The 17,057-nt window shown below is 44.8% G+C and overlaps 1 protein-coding gene across 8 annotated transcripts in view; it reads left to right on the top strand.

The window, feature by feature from the left end:
• Positions 1-17,057, top strand: part of TNIK (TRAF2 and NCK interacting kinase) — a 291,721-nt gene that overhangs the window by 153,249 nt on the left and 121,415 nt on the right. For all 8 annotated transcript variants that reach the window (XR_013839361.1, XM_079977596.1, XM_079977594.1 and 5 more), the window contains exons 3-4: positions 2,442-2,498; positions 6,551-6,676. Coding sequence is in view for 7 of the 8 variants with exons in the window: in XM_079977596.1 (XP_079833722.1) it covers positions 2,442-2,498; positions 6,551-6,676 (183 nt within the window). In the remaining variant the exon portion in view is untranslated. The remainder of the gene's footprint in view (positions 1-2,441; positions 2,499-6,550; positions 6,677-17,057) is intronic.

Raw genomic sequence — 17,057 nt, 5'->3', positions numbered from 1 at the left:
GTTGCCTGTGTGTGTGTGTGTGTGTGTGTGTGCGCGCGCCCTGGCACACTGAACGTTCCCTCAGGACTCTGGGATCCTCTGCAGTGACCTAGTTTCCTTCCATACAGCGATGAAGAGTTCAGCGCCAGGCCCAGCCTGGGATTCTACCGCATGGGTCTCCTGGAAGGAGAAAGCCAATAATCCGTTGCCTCAGCAGACTCACTGCCGCTCTCGTGTTGTGAGGAGGGCTGCTGCTGCTGGGCAGTAGGCCTCTCCGCGAATCAATCACCTAGCATTTTCCTCATGAAACTACTTACACTTGGCTTCCCTTGCCAATTCGACTATTTATTTACAAAACTACTTGTAGTATCGCGAGGTGCCTTGTACTGCCCTTTTGAGGGTGCGAGGCACCTCACAATTTCACGAAACAACACAATAAACGAATTTAAATGATAAAGCTACCAGTTCTCTATCTCCAGGTCTCAAGCTGTTGTTGGACTACAACTCCCATCATCCCTGACCGCTGGTCTCACTAGCTAGAGATGATGGGAATTGCAGTCCAACAACAGTTGGGGACCCAAGTTTGAGAAACGCGGTGACAAGAAGAAACCAATTTAAGCTGAATGTTTTATTGCAAAGTTGTTATTCGTGTAAGCCGGCTTAGGAGTGTTGCAGTCTTTAAAGGTGACTTGGAAATACTTGTTATAATAATAACAGGGTTTATTTCTGATCGAAGAAAAGGAGGAAGGGATAGAACTGAAATGCAAATATACAAGGATATAAGCATATATTTAACATACAATATCCATACTCTGCAAAGAAAGAAAGCTACCACTCTTAAAATAAGAACACAGTTCTGACCAGCAGCCTTTTTCACTGCACTGTTGGCATACTTAACTTCTCTTCAATATGAGGAAGATCTCATTACATCAGAAAATACCCTTGTGCTTCAAAATGTAATGGGTTGTCTGCAACACTGCAGATGTTCCACTTACACAATGGGATTTTCTCTTCTTCTCTCCCACCCCCTCCAAAATCTGCTCTGGGGGTCCCCCAAACCTCTAGGGCAGATTTGAGGGGGGCGTCCAAGGAAGAGGTGAGGAGGGAGAAGTTCCATTGCGCAAGGGGCAGTCTGCGAAGGTAACAACAAAGTTGGAAAAAATCCAATATGTCTGCCTTAAATGTGAATCACAAAATTACAGTAGTAACGGGCGGTGGTAATTACCCGATAAATCGGCTGGGATTCCTCTTCCCTGTTTCCCAGGTTTGGGGGCAAGTAATTTGAATTGTAACAAGAGTTGGCATTTCCTTCTCAGAATAGGAATGTGACTCTCATATGCAGCTTCCCTCAAATTGTAAAGGCTCATCCTGTCAAAGGTTGACAGTTATGTCATTTCGTTCCATGTGGAATGAGGCTAATCTACTAATTTTTCCATATCCAGGACCTTATTTAACATCAAAGTGCCGGCTCTGAGGTGTATTATTAGTTGCTTGTGTGTTCAGCCACAAAGTAAATCTGCTTCAGGCTAGGAAGAAAAAATCTAGTATGAAAGAACAATAGTCTCTAAATCCTTAAGTGTCCTCCTGCGTATTTGCCATTATATAGAAGATGAAAAGGAACCTAAAGGCTTCAGGCCCAGCTAGATGATACATGAAATGTGTCGCTGCATTTCACATATATATATATATGTATATGTATGAAAGAAAAAGGCAGCTGGAGGGGGTGTTAACCCTTACCTCCTGCACTGTATTCCTAATTAAAATTGCCCTCTCCACCGAAGCTGTTCCCCCAGGCCGGTAGGGCAACTCTCATTGGCACCAGTGGACACTTCCTTCATTCTGAAGATAGCAGTTGTGTATGGTGGGTGGGTGTGATCCTAGTTGCCGTCCCCTTGGATGGGAGGTTGCCTGTTCTTGCAGGGGTTGCACTGCCTCTGAAGGAGCAGGTACACAGCTTGCAGGTACTTCTGGGTCCTTGGCTGTCGCTTGAGGCTCAGGTGGCCTCAGTGGCCCAGAATCCCTTCCATCAGCTTTGGCATAGGACTTGCTCTGAAGACGGTTCGAAAACTTCAGAATTTGGCAGCCAGGTTGCTCGCTGGGACAAGACCGTTTGAGCATATTGCACTGATCCTGGCCCGACTGTGCTGCATCTGTATCACATTCCCAAGTTGCAGAGGGAATCCAGTGGAGGCGTGAAGCAGATTGTATGGTGAAATAGCAGAATGACTCATAGGAGAATGAACGACAACGTGTTGGCATGCACACCAATGGGCAATGAGAATGTTATTGCTTCCTGAATTTTTAGTGAGTTTCTAGTGGGAATGGAGCTATTAACTGTCATATTCCCAGGAGAAGCACGCACTGGGTACACCAGGGCTGGTGGAGTGGGAGTTTGTGGCAGAATCCTTCCACCATTGCATAACTGGGACAGCTAAGTGATTCCTTTATTTCTTCTTTCCTAGGGTCGCCATGTCAAAACAGGACAGCTTGCAGCTATTAAAGTCATGGATGTCACCGGGGTAATGTATTATTCTTTTCTTGACTTTATGATTGTGTAATCTACTGAACAATGTGCAGCTCCATCAAATATTGAAACCTCAGTTTTGCCCTCCATTGGTTTGCATAGCAAGAGAACACCTATGGATACGGATGGGAAGGGAAGTGGACCCTTTTTCGTTTAAAAAGCAATGATTGGCATCCTTAGTCAGCAGCAGGCTCACCGTCATGCAAGAACCTACAGCTGACCCTCAAGTTGCTGTTCTGCAGCTCGTTGTGAATATAGCTTGGATAGGAAGCTGCCTTATTCTGTGTCAGACACTTTGCCCATCTAGCTCAGTTTTGGCAGCACTAACCTGGCAGCACCTTTCCAGTTCTTCAGGCAGGGGAGGATCCCAGACCTACCTGGAGATGCTGGGCACTGAACCTGGGACTGTCTGCATGCAAAGCGGATGCTCTGCTTATGAGCTATGGTCCTTCTGCGCCCAGTTTGATGAGCAAGCAGAACGTCAACAAGGAGGCACAGACACTGCCACTAGCTTGGCTACCATCGTTTCCCAGCATCAATCAACCATGCCTGCTTTGATTGGCTGTCGCTGCCCCATTAGTCTAGCTGAGAGGTATGAGTGGCTGTCCTAAGCTGGCAGGCTTGTTTTGTCTTTGCTCTGCCCCTTCCCCAGATGTTTCGAGGGATAATTCTGCAGAATCTGTTCAAATGCATAGCTTGAGAAAATAAATGAATCTCTTCTATTCCTTCACCCCTCCCCTGGTACTAGTCCTCTGGTAGATGGAATGGAATGCCTTACTAGATGGCATTCTTCCACCCAGGGTTGAGCTGGAACTCACTGGATCAAGAAACACTGCTCAGAATGAGATATTTTTTACCAATAGCAATAGAAATATGTATGCCACAACTCGGTGCATGGAAGCCTTTGGTATTCTGAGCCCTGGATTGTTTCACCTTGCAAGAACCCAGAGTTGGGTGCATTGAGCTGTTGTGTGGCTGGAAGATGCATTGCAGAAAATGCATAAATATGGTCACTGAGGAATTTGCATGACAAAAAAGGAACAGGGATTTTCAAGGTATTAAGCTTGTTATTCCTTTAATAGGAGGAAAATAAACTACGTGCTTGCCAAAAGGCCACAGGGGAAGAAAGTGTAGAATCGCTAAAGCTTTCGGAAGCATAAGCACTTCGGGGTTTACTTAATAAGAGTCTTAATTCACGAAAAATCACACACCATGTTTTTAAGCCTCATTCTCAAATTTTGTGGCTGAAAATGCAGCGTGAGATTTCAGGGAGAGCTTGTATTAAAAAGAACACAATTAAATACAGGATTTAAGCCAGTCCCCTTCTCTCCCCACCCCCACTTTCTCTCACACATGCTGCTGCTTCAGCAGCACATCCATCCACTCCTCTGTCACTTACACACTCATACTCCCTTCTCTGAACGTTGTGGGTTCTTCTGGCTCACACTTGCTTTGTCTTCTGGCAGCCATTTTTCTTTTGGCTCAGACAGAGAAGTCTCAATTTGCTGACTACAGCCGCACCTTGGAAGTAGAACGGAATCCGTTCCGGAAGTCAAACCAAAGCGTGGCTTCTGATTGGCTGCAGGAAGCTCCTGCAGCCGATCAGAATCCCAGTCGGACGTTCGGCTTCCAAAAACAGTGCGCAAACCAGAACAGTCACTTCTGGGTTTGCGGCATTTGGGAGCCAAAATGGTCAAGAACTATGCTGTTCAGAAGTCAAGGTACCACTGTATACAGGTGCTCATATCTGGCTCCTGGTTCAATGATACATTGGAACGGGAGCTTTAAGCCTGACAGCTTTTAGAATAAACAGCAGATTTTCGTAGGGATAGGTATAACCGCATGTCACTTCACTCCAAATTTTCAGATGACATCAACCAGTGGTTCCAAGTGGATGTCAAAATGGTGCTCACTTCCCTCAAGCCACATCCCAGCCAGCCAGATTGGAAGGATACCATAGTCAATAATATTGTGAATACCCTTTAAGAAATGTCCAAGAGTCTACCAGTATAATGATTGAAAGGGGCCTGCCATTCAATGGGAAGCAGGGCTAGCTTCAGTTTGAGGGGGTGTCCATGGAGAAAGGCACCCTTTGAACAAAGGAACAGGTTGCTGCGAGAATTGCTAATTTCCTGAATGCCTATTTCCTGCCAGACAAGGTTCAAGCTTCTTCTGTTAATTCACAAAGCCCTAAACTCCTTAGGCCCAAAGTACTTTAAGGACTGCCTCATTACTCATGTTCCACCTTGATCACTGAGATTTTGGGATGGGGCTCTTTTCATGCCCCCACCTAGGGTTCAGTTTGCTTTCAGCAAGGACTGAGCCTTTAGTCCGTCACACCCTGACCTGGGAAACCTCTTGCCACTAGAAATTGGAGCTTGAATCATCCCAGCTTTCTTCTAGCTGTCTTCTAAAAACTAAGGCCTTTGGAATTCAATTTTTTTTTAAACCAACAAGTATTTATTGACATGATGTTGATGTTCTCACAGAATTGAGAAAAAACATACTGTAGTAGTACATTTTTATGTTGCGAGCCACCTTGCTATATTTTCTACGAAGGTTTGTTAATATCTGAATAAAATACAGTCGTACCTTGGCTTTTGAACAGCCTGGTTCTCGAACGTTTTGACTCTGGAATGCTGCAAACCTGGAATTTGCAAACGTTTTTTGGAAGCTGAACGTCCAATGCGGCTTCCGATTGAGTGCAGGAAGCTCCTGCAGCCAATTGGAAGCCGTACCTTGGTTTTCCAATGTTTTTGGAAGTCAAGCGGACTTCCGGAAAGAATTCGGTTCGAGAACCAAGGTACGACTGTAAAATAAATTATACATTGTTGCAACTAACACACTATCCATATTGAACTTTAATTGCTCTCAGTTTAAATAGCCAGGCTGCAGTCCTAGGCATAAAGGTAAAGGTAAAGGTACCCCTGCCCGTACGGGCCAGTCTTGACAGACTCTGGGGTTGTGCGCCCATCTCACTTAAGAGGCCAGGGGCCAGCGCTGTCCGGAGACACTTCCGGGTCACGTGGCCAGCGTGACATCGCTGCTCTGGCGAGCCAGAGCCGCACACGGAAACGCCGTTTACCTTCCCGCTGGTAAGCGGTCCCTATTTATCTACTTGCACCCGGAGGTGCTTTTGAACTGCTAGGTTGGCAGGCGCTGGGACCGAGCAGCGGGAGCGCACCCCGCCGCAGGGATTCGAACCGCCGACCTTTCGATCGGCAAGCCCTAGGCGCTGAGGCTTTAACCCACAGCGCCACCTGCGTCCCCACAGTCCTAGGCATAGCATGCTTTAATAAACTGAGTTCAGTGTTAGAAACTGAGATATGAAAGTTAGGAGCTAAATTTAAACCTAGGTTATGGGCGCCACAATGGAGTGTCTGGGTGTGCTTTTTTAATAACAATAATACAAAGCTGAAAGTGAATGAACTGCAGCTAAGATCTTACGTTCATTTTCACATGGTCTAGTCCTCATCTGAAGACTGCAAAAAACAAAAACAAAGCCATACTTCCCCTGCCCGCCCGCCTAATATTCTTATGAGGGTCCCTTCTTCAGTCTTCAGAGAATGGCTGGATGTGTGGAGGCAGAAAAAGGTCCTCCTTTTCTTCCAGCAGTGGCAGCTTTTAATCTAAAATCTTAGGCTCAGTACTGCACCCAGGGCTCAGAAACTGCTTGCATTAATGAAAGTCCCTGTCACAAAAGTGCCCAGAACAACTGGAGTTCCGAACGTTGAGTGTCTTGTATCCAGAGGTTGCTTCCGCTGGTGGAAGGAGTCTTTTTCATTGGTCGAAACCTTGTCCATTCACAGATGGGAGCCTTTGGATACAACCAACCCAAGTGCGCTTAGCTTTCCGTGGCATTTCATTGGCGCTCAACTTTATGTACTGAGATTGTGAATGAGGATTTTTCATTATAAGAAAAGGAGAAGGGTTGGGGAGGGATGAAAATAAAAATGAACCAATTATGATTAAGACGAAGAGAAATAATGCCTGGAAATAAGCCTGTTGTTGATTTGGTGACACTGATTATATTTCTTTTTTATCCAGGATGAAGAGGAAGAGATTAAGCAGGAAATTAACATGCTAAAGAAATATTCGCATCACCGAAATATTGCTACTTACTATGGTGCTTTCATTAAGAAGAACCCCCCAGGAATGGATGATCAGCTTTGGGTATGCAATGTTTCCTTCCTCCTCCTCTTCTTTTTACAAACAGCGTTTATTTTCTTTGGCTTATCTATATGGGATATTCAAAATCCCTGTGACATTTCGCAGAAAACCGTGAAGGATTTATTGTTTCCTTGCCTCCGGAATCTGTGTGCTTCCTTTTTAAGGGCTGTGTTTCTCAGATGCTCTAGATCACCTGCATATTGCTATAAAGAAACAACACTTCGGTTTCTTCTAGCATAGCTTAAGCTCAGGTTTGAAGCAGACACTGTTTCCATAAAAAATATTGTACATCAAGAATGCTGCAGAAGAAGAAGCTGCTGGATCAGACCAAAGACCTATCTTGTGCTACAACATCCTATTCTCACAGTAGCCAACCAGATGTCTATACAAAACCTGCAATCAGAACTTGTGTTTAACAGTGCTGTGTTCAATTGTGGTCCCCAGCAACTGGTATTCAGAGGTATATTGCGTCAGATTCTGGATTTAGTACACGGCCATTGTGGCTATTTAACCTTCTCCGTGAATTTGCCGAAAAGCCATTTAAAGCCCTCCCTGTCAATTGCCATCACTGCATCCAGTGAATACCATAGTTTGATTATACACATGAGAATAGCTACCGTATTTTTCGCTCTATAGGACGCACTTTTTCCCCTCCAAAAATGAAGGGGAAATGTGTGTGCGTCCTATGGAGCGAATGCAGGCTTTCGCTGAAGCCTGGAAAGCGAGAGGGATCGGTGCGCACCGACTCCTCTCGCTCTCCAGGCTTCAGTCTGCATCCCGAAGCCTCTGCATCTGCACAGTGTGCCCCGGGCTTCGGTCAGATATCCGCAAGCCTTGGGAGCCGGGCGGGAGTTGCCGCCAGGCTCCCAAAGGCTTGCGGATAGAAGTCTCCAAACCCGAACTGGTTTGGAGGCTGGCGGTGGGGAAAGCAGCACTTCTCCCCACCGCCAGCCCCACAAGCTCAGGGGACAGCGGGGAGGCGGAGCGCCGCCTTCCCGCTGTTCCCCGACCTGGTCTTTGGGGCTGGCGGTGGGAGAAAGCAGCGCTCCCCCCCCCGCCAGCACCAAAGAGCAGGTTGAAAGGAACCCAAAGCCTCCAGAGTTCCCGCTGGGCTCCGGAGGCTTCGGGTGAACGCACCTTGAATGCACAGAACACACTTTGTTTTAGAGGGGGAGAACAAGAAATCCCCCCCCCCTTTTCTCCCCCTCCTATGGTCCCGTGCGTCCTATGGTCCGGTGCGTCCAATAGAGCGAAAAATACGGTACAGTGGTTCCCCGCAAGACGAATGCCTCGCAAGACAGAAAACTCGCTAGACGAAAGGGTTTTCCGTTTTGGAGGTGCTTCACAAAACGAATTTCCTATGGGCTTGCTTCGCAAGACGAAAATGTCTTGCGAGTTCCTGCGGGGTTTTTTTCCTCCCCCCCCCCTTTTCTAAGCCGCTAAGCCGCTTATCTGCTTATCCACTAAGCTGATAAGCCGCTAAAAGCCGCTAATAGCGCTAATCCGCTAAGCCGTCAATGGGCTTGCTTTGCAAAACGAAAAAACCGCTAGACGAAGAGACTCGCGGAACGGATTAATTTCATCTTGCGAGGCACCACTGTACTTCCTTTTGTCCTGAATCTTTCAACATTCAGCTTCATTGGATGCCCCCAAATTATTATATTATTCGGGTGGTGGTGGGAATTCTCCCAATTCTCTATATCCACATCATAGACAATTTACACACTGGTTCTCACATGCCTCCCTTACCCACCCTTTCCCTAAACCTAAAAGTCGCAAATCATAGAATCAAAGAGTTGGAAGGGACCCTGAGGATCATGTAGTCCAACCCCCTGTGATGCTGGAATATGCATCTGTCCCTTACAGGAGATCGAACCTAAAACCTTGCTGTTAACAGCACCATGCTCTAACCAACTCAGCTATATTGTAACCTTTCCTTGTAGGGGAGTTGCTCTAGTCCCATTCGGCTGCCCTTTTCTGAATTCTTCTCCAGCTCTCCAATATTCTTCTTTGAGGTTCAGCAACTGCAGTTATATATAGTATTCCATGCTAAATAAAACCTGTAGGGTGTTAAATGCTATAGGGAACAGGTTTGCCACCTGTGTCATGTCTGCCCTGTGCCCCCTTTAACTCCATAATCTCTAGTATGATTTGTCACCTGAGTTGACATCTGTGTGAACCCTGGGTTGAATGTTAACAGTGGTAGTCTGATGCAGGTTTTGCAAACATGGGGCTCATGTGTGAATCAAATGACAGTCAGAAGGTATCCTTTGGGCCCATAGTTGAAAGCAGCGCTGTGTATTTTGACCCACGTTATTCACTAAACCACTACGTTTTTTGTTGCCTGATTGAATTAGAACTCGTGAGAATTCTGCTCTTCCTGTTCTGGAGATAAAAATGCTTGTTTATTTCCCCCTCTTGCCTTTGTCGGAATAAAACTCTTTGCCGATAACACCAGAGTTATTCTCTTTATCAACACTCGGATGAAGTGGTACAAGAAATAATAATAGTGAAAAGCCAGAGTTCTTTCAGTGCAGATTAGGATCTCTCCGAAAGAGCAGGTTTCCGACATATTTTATTGCCACCTTGAAGTGCATCTTTCTATTTTCGCTGCACACATTTTATAATATTTGTAATTTTCATGAAAATGTTCTGTAATTGCTTCTAGCTTGCCATAAGCTGCCCTGAGCGGTGGAAAGGCAGGTACAGGTGTTCTGAATAAGCATTAAAGTGCAGGACAACACAACCTCTTGTCAGTTTCCAGGGATAGAGAGGCCCAGTGGGTGTAGTTTTCTGTCAAGCCAACCCCCACAACAAGTTCCATAATAGAGTTGGTACTCTTTGACAGTGAGGTCTTCACGGTCATAGCCTATGTGCACTCGGGCATAGCCAGGGTGTTACGTACAAAATCCGAAAGAGGAAAGTAACATCAGCGCATGGAACATCTCACTTTATTGTTCTTAGAAAACACTTTCATTTTCTTTTAAGAGAGAAATTGTGAGGATTAAAAATAAATTGTTGTTGTTTAGTCGTTTAGTCGTGTCCGACTCTTCGTGACCCCATGAACCAGAGCACGCCAGGCACTCCTGTCTTCCACTGCCTCCCGCAGTTTAGTCAAACTCATGCTGGTAGCTTCGAGAACACTGTCCAACCATCTTATCCTCTGCCATCCCCTTCTCCTTGTGCCCTCCATCTTTCCCAACATCAGGGTCTTTTCCAGGGAGTCTTCTCTTCTCATGAGGTGGCCAAAGTATTGGAGCCTCAGCTTCAGGATCTGTCCTTCCAGTGAGCACTCAGGGCTGATTTCCTTCAGAATGGACCAGTTTGATCTTATTGCAGTCCATGGGACTCTCAAGAGTCTCCTCCAGCACCATAATTCAAAATTCGAAACTCCATGGACAAAACAAATTACACCTTGGTTAAAATTTAGTGAGATCGCCAGGGGACAGGCCAAATTGCTACAAGGGTTGGATTTGTCTCACGGATCCCTGGCCTGTTGTGTGAACATAAGAATCAAGAGAACAGGGTTGCTAGGATCCATTTTAAGGGCTAGCCAAGGCCCGTGCAGAGCTTGTCTGTAGTCCCTCGTCAGCTGGGTGTTCTTGGCATGACAGTGTCAATCTGGCAGGGCTGTGATGGGGCTCCTTGGCCTGCTTAGACCTCCAAAGCCTAGGGCAAGTGTTCTCAGCTGCCCCCTACCTCTGCGCGGGCCTGGGCCTAGACCAGGGTAGCTAAACTATGGTCCTCCAGAGGTTATTTGGAGTACAGTGCCCATCATCACTGACCATGCAGGCTGGGACTGATGGGAGCTGGAGTCCATCAATGCCTTCGGGGCCATCCCTGACTAACCATTCCTGGCCTATGAACACTTTCAGGCATTGAGATCAGAACAATAGCAGGACTCTGTTCCCCCACCACAGACCTGCCTCCATTCTTCTTTACCCCTGCCTTGCCTCACTTCAACTCTGTCTTGCCTTGCTTTGCCTCTCCTTCCATCTCTCTATATTGCCTTGCTTGAATAAATCTCACCAGTAGCCATGGGAGATACTAACTTTGGCAGAGGGGAAGCACCATCCTTTTTATATTATTTCACAGAACCTGGAAGAGGTGAAAACTGTAGAATTTGGGTTGCTTATTCAGAACCTGGAATCTAAAAAAAAGGGGGGCGGGAAATAAATATAGATGGATGTATCATTGTACATTTATTAGTTCATTAATTAGAGCCATTCACTCAGGTATGCTTACACTCTATTGCATCTCGAGAGCACAGAGCGCACTGTGGACATGAAATAAAATGTATCTCCCAAATACAGTGGTGCCCCGCAAGACGAATGCCTCGCAAGACGAAAAACCCGCTAGACGAAAGGGTTTTCCGTTTTTCGAGGCGCTTCACAAGACGAATTTCCCTATGGGCTTGCTTCGCAAGACGAAAACGTCTTGCGAGTCTTTTCCCTCCCCCCCTTTTTCTAAGCCGCTAATAGCCGCTAAGCTGCTAATAGCCGCTAATAGCGCTAAGCCGCTAAGCCGCTAATAGGGATGCTTCGCAAGACGAAAAAACCGCTAGACGAAGAGAATCGCGGAACGGATTATTTTCGTCTTGCGAGGCACCACTGTACTCGTAGACTGTCCTGCAAATATAAATCCCTCCACTCTTTAACATCCAATCAGCTGTACAGTGTCCAACGACCACATGCTCTGTTATTAAATCAGACTCAATAGCTCACCAGATTGTTCTCCTTCTACACCTTTGGCTTTTGTCTTACTGGAAGGAGTAGTTGAGAGGGCTCCATCCTGGTCCCTGTCCTCATTTTTAGTGATCTTCATCCCACATGATTACTCTCCTTTGCCCTACCTGGACTTGCCTTGTTAGATTTAATGAGATCATAGCACCAGGCATCTAAGATTCCGGGGCCTTGTCTTAAGTAATACCTTTGTAGGAACAATGGGGGAAATTAATGCTATAAGGGTTACCAAACAAAGTAAGGGGTACAAAATTAAAAATCCCTTCCATTCGCATTGGTATTCCAGAGCCTCTTCTGGAAATGTTATTGCAAGCTGTGGAGCCCTTCTTTAATTTCAATATGTTAACACAAAAGCATACATCCGCAAGGTAATATAGGTGCCATTCTGCTTTATGTTTGTCATCTGTCCTTGCTGTCTAGGGTGAATTGAAGTGATTAACCGAAAAGCACTGCCATGCATGTACAATGGCGTTGGCTTTTTTGCTGCTCGTCTGCTGTTTGCAGAGTTGCAGTGTTCAGGCAGACAGAGAGCTCCAGGCCACTGAAAGCTGGGGGCAGAATGCTGGTGACAGAGCCGCTCCCAGAGGGGATGAGGCTCATGCCTTCCTGTCCAAGGATGGATTGCTTCCATGGCAACCCTCAGAGTTTAGATTTAGAATGGTTGGTAGATTAGTAATGAGGAGCTGGGTGGGGGCTGAGAGGGAAGAAATGCATATGCAGAGCATGTAATATAGATATATTCTTGGTAGGGTGGGGTGGATTTGCCAGGATTCCTGCCCATCTTCCACCATGGAACTGAGATGACCATGGCTAGTAATTTCCCCAAACTGTGTGGTTCATAAGGGAGTATATTATGCAATCTGTCAGAGGCTAAAATGGCACCAGTCTTTGCATTATTATTTTTCAACATCCAGCGGCCAAATCTGAAGCTAACTGATCAGCAAGCTCTCATATGACCCTGGGTCCTTGTTTCACCCATTTTTCGATGGTCCCTTCTAATCGAGAGCCAGTAAAATATCGCAGGCTGCTGGTTGCCAGTTGCCAGTCAACCACAGCCACTGAGGACCTCCAAGGCAAGGGAGTGGGGCCTATCTGCTGGAACTTGCTCACTCCACAATGACCAAGTGGACTTGAGCTGGACAGACCTTTAAATACAGGACTTAGTTCAGTAAAGTAGGACACATGGCTTCCTTGCATCTTCCGGTGGGAAGGGAAGGACTAGTAGATGTCTGCAGATGGTAAACAGTATTGGGCTGAGCCCATGTTGTTTTGTTTTCCTCAGCAGCACAGCTCTGGAGGGTAGGGGGAACAGACTTCTTTACCTTTGCAAAGTCCTTCCTCCATTTTTGTACTTCTCCCTCTCAGCTAAGAGTGCAAGAAAGTACAGCTGTTCCAAAGGCAGAACGTTGAAGTGATGGTGTCTTTGCGAATAGTCTGCAGTCTCTTTGCATAGAGGCAAAGAGGTGCTGTTTTTGTTTAAGTCAAGCACCCATTTTGGTTTGGGCAAATCTGTGTTTTAATGTAGTCAGGAACACTTTGTCACATTTGCCATTATTATTGAAACCTCTTTCATTTAATACATCCATGACACTGCTAATTGGAAATGCCTCTTTTTTAGCAACAAGTGCTTACAGTAGTGTCCTATTGAGATGGCAGCCTCTTTGAATCAATATTCCACCATCTGTGTCAGTGACAAAACCTGCTAGGGCTGGATATTTAATAATAATAGTTGAGAAAATTCACGGTTCAACAGAATATTTTTGTGGATTTTTTCCCTAGCTTTTGACGGCTATGTTTTTTAAACCTTGAGTGCACATTGTATTATGGTACCGATTTTTGTGGCTTCATTATTGATGTTTTACTGCTGTTATTTTCAGTGTGTTCTGTGATTTGCCAGGTTCAGATTTATTTTTTATGTAAACTGTTTTGAGGTAACAGGGACATAAACAGATATAATAATGAAAATAATAATCCCCTTCTGTATGTTCTGGATCTTTAGAGAAGCACCAAAAAACAGAGTGATGAGAAACCCTTGTATGTTTAGCTGACTACTTTTAATTTCTGGGATGCTTCTGTTACATATTTAGAAGCTTCCAATACACCAAGCCAACAGGTTGCTTCAGGTGTATATTGTTAAAAATTTAATCTTGAGGAGAGAGAAATCAAGGGCAGGCGGTTATGGAGGCTTGAGAGAAGTGAGCCGGCACTACCATTGAGACAATCCTTCAAATTAATGGATGAACTGGATCTCGCTAATATTGTTTGGTCCTGTCTCTTTAATATTTCATGATTGCAATGTGTCATGGAATGTGATCTTCATTTTTCATCAGTTTTTAATTATGAACCGTGTGTACATAAAGGGACATGCTCCCTGTCTCTTTTGGCCTGAAGTAAGAAGACAAATGGCCTTTACAGACAAATGGTCTGTATTTTACATTCTTTCCATGCTGGGGTGCTCCAGACAGATAAGCTTGCATATTGTTACACACGGGCACACACAAAATATTGAGTTTGTTTGTTTTTTCTTTCAAAGTTTTCATCACCTGGTGTTGCAGGCTGTTTGGGTTTGTTGGCTCAATAAAACAGATTACCAGCGGTTTACATAAGGCAAGTTCGTAATCACAGGGCAATTTTCTATTGCCTTGAAGTCCTCAAGAGCCATTTCTCAGTGGCTTTGAGCGAGGGCAGCTATTGCTGCATGTGGTTCAGCATTTGCCTGAACTTGCCCATACTTTAGAAAATCTTTGGGGGATCATTTGAGCTGGACATACCAGGTTGTGATTTGTAAGTGCAGTCCATTTGTGACTAATACGGCATCGTTTTCCATGCTTGTTATCACATTGCTTTCCATCACGTTGTAGCATATCAATAGAACTGCAGCAGAATGCTGTGTGGTAGACTTCTCCTGTTCATATCCTCTGCCATGATACAGGCATTGACCATTTTGCATGGGAGTTCCATTCTTGGCCCCCCACATGTAGGTGGAGCATGCATAGGCCTGCCCTGTTCTGCCCTTTTCCGGGTCCAAAAGGACCCAGGCATTGGCAGTTGTGTGTCAGTTGGTTGCGTACAGAAAGGTCACTGTCTGTACTTCTTTTCCCTGTTTCACCCACCCAAGAGTCAGCCAGAATTCCATGGCTACTGATCTTAGTTATTCCTCAGTTGTCTGATTTTGGGTTTCCTCCCTCCCCACCATGTTTAGGTTTCCCCCTCCCCAAAAAGTTTTTTTAAAAAAGAAAATTAAAAATTGTACACAAAGATTATTGCTAATGCACGGTAATAAAATACAGTGAATAAAATAACAGGGTAGTATTCCCTGCTAATCCTACGCAGATTAGATCCACTGAAGTTAATAGACATGACATGACTAATATGAGTTTATTAATTCCAGTGGGTCTACTCTGAATAAGACTCAGTACTTCGGCAAATTTTGAGTTCCTTTGCGCCTGTTGACTCCTCCTCCTTGTGAGTGGTCACTCCTTTTTGGCTATGTAAGGGTCTACACTTGCAGAATGAGTTTGCTATTAGTATACAGGGTGGGTCAAACATGTGCTCTACCCCGATGGACATATGGGTTCTATCCAATGTCAGTGGCCCTAATGAAATTGCTGTGTTCTCCAGCTGATCAATGGAAGTATTGTAGCTATATGTTACTGATGACATTCTGGAGCCACATGAATAGTGAATAATTTGTGCCCCAGCTGTGCATCAGAATCTGTAAGACCATCTCTATACATGAAAAGGCACTTTAATTTAAAACAGAAAAAAGTGATGTTCATGCTAACACTTAAAACATCTATAATTGGAGTGAGTTAACATTAATTTAATTTTACATTTAAAAATACAAATTAGCATGAGGTGGACCTATGCATCCCAGTTATTCAAAGTTCAGCATTTTGGCTGCAAGCCCGTTCCCAAGGAACATCGCTTCCATGCTCTTGTAAACCAACAGTATTCCCAAACCCTGTGGGCAGAATTTGCACACCTTTCTGCTGTGCTTTGGCAGCAACCACAGCACTGGCACCTACAAGAAATGTGTAAAAGTAGCTCTTCTGTTTGGAGCTGGTTGGAAGCAAAATGGGAATTTGAGAACGGTCAGAAATATCGCTGGAGGGAGTTCTACGAGATTAAACAGTTCTGTCTTGCTCTTACAGATCGTATTGCCTTTATTCTATTAAATTATATTATTCAAGTTAGGTGTGCTACCACATTAAGCCTGTATTATGTTCCGAAAGGACAGTCTGTTAACTAAATCACCTGAGCAATTTGTCCAGGGCTGGCAATTTCATTCATCATTGCGTTTAGGTAAAGGTAAGGCTACTTCTGAAATTGTGAAGGGATGTAGACATAGACATAGACATATACTGTTGACTTGCAACTTACACACATTTAACTTACACAATTTCAGCTTCCCGTGCTTGGCTGCAGCGGGTGTGTGTGTGTATCTGCAAGTGAAACACTGGCAATCTCACCTGCCATTGCGCTCACCTTGGGAGAGTGCCAGGGCCAGATTTCTGTATAGGCTAAGTAAGCTGAAGTTAGGGCCTCTAAATCTAGGGGGCCTCCCCAGCCCACCTGCCCCCCAGCAGGCAGTCTTCCCTCTCCCCAAATTGTAAACCCAAGATCATGCGAGGGCAGGGCAACTTGGGCCCAGCAACTGTCAGACTCAGGGCCAGCCAGTGGGGCCCAACTTGAAAATTTTCTGCAATGCTTGAATTTTTTTTGAAATTCTGCAAAATCTTAGAGATATAAATAAAATCCATCTAGATTGCCTTGGTGCGGGGGCCCCCTTAGAATCGGCCCGCAGGGTCCAGTTTAGCCCAATTGCTCCAATTGCCTTTTGAAAGTGACAAACAAATTTTGACGACGTTTTGGATTATTTTTGCTATGAGGAAGGCTAGAAAAAAAAAAACATTTGTAGTCTTACTTTATTTGATGGTTGTAGTTTCCTTCTTAATACGTATTTTAAAACTGACTGTTTAATGAGAACATGAAGTAGATTCTAAAAGTGCCACACTGTCAGGTAATCATGATCATATTGTTTAGACTTCCCAGGCAATATAATTTGTAAACTCAAGGGTTTTTTAAAAAAGAACATTACAATTTCATTTTCCTAAAAAGTAATGCTTATTCCACAAAAGGTTCACAAAGTTCAGTCATTGCAAAAGTTTTTCAGTGTTAATTTTAACATTTATGCATTTTTAAAATCACCATGGTATTTAACAATAACACCTTATGTCCTTTAGAGGAGAAAATGGTGAATTGCAAAAAATTTAATACCCATCATCATCCTTGGCTTCACTCAATTTTGTTTATAGCACTCTTCCATTTTTTTCTAGTCGTGAGAGTGGGGGATTGGGAGGGTTCCTCACAAGTGGAGTAGTCGAGGGCCTCTCTTCATGGAAATCCGGCCCTGGAGAGTGCTCAGGGGTGCAGGGAGAGAGTGAGTAGCCTTGGGAGAGCGTGTGTGATTTTTTACGGGTCATTTTCCAGTTTTTAAAGGGTTGTTTTGACTATACACTATTTCAGCTTTACAATCTATTCCTGGAACATAGCTTCAGCAAAAGATGAGAGTCGTGTATGTATGATAACTGTTGGCCTTCTTAAAAAGTGAAACAGGGCATTAATTTACGGTGCAATCC

The sequence above is a fragment of the Podarcis cretensis genome (assembly GCF_951804945.1).
Source record: "Podarcis cretensis genome assembly, chromosome: 5".
In the NCBI taxonomy this organism is placed as follows: Eukaryota; Metazoa; Chordata; class Lepidosauria; order Squamata; family Lacertidae; genus Podarcis; species Podarcis cretensis.
This window is presented reverse-complemented; position numbering and strand designations above follow the sequence as displayed.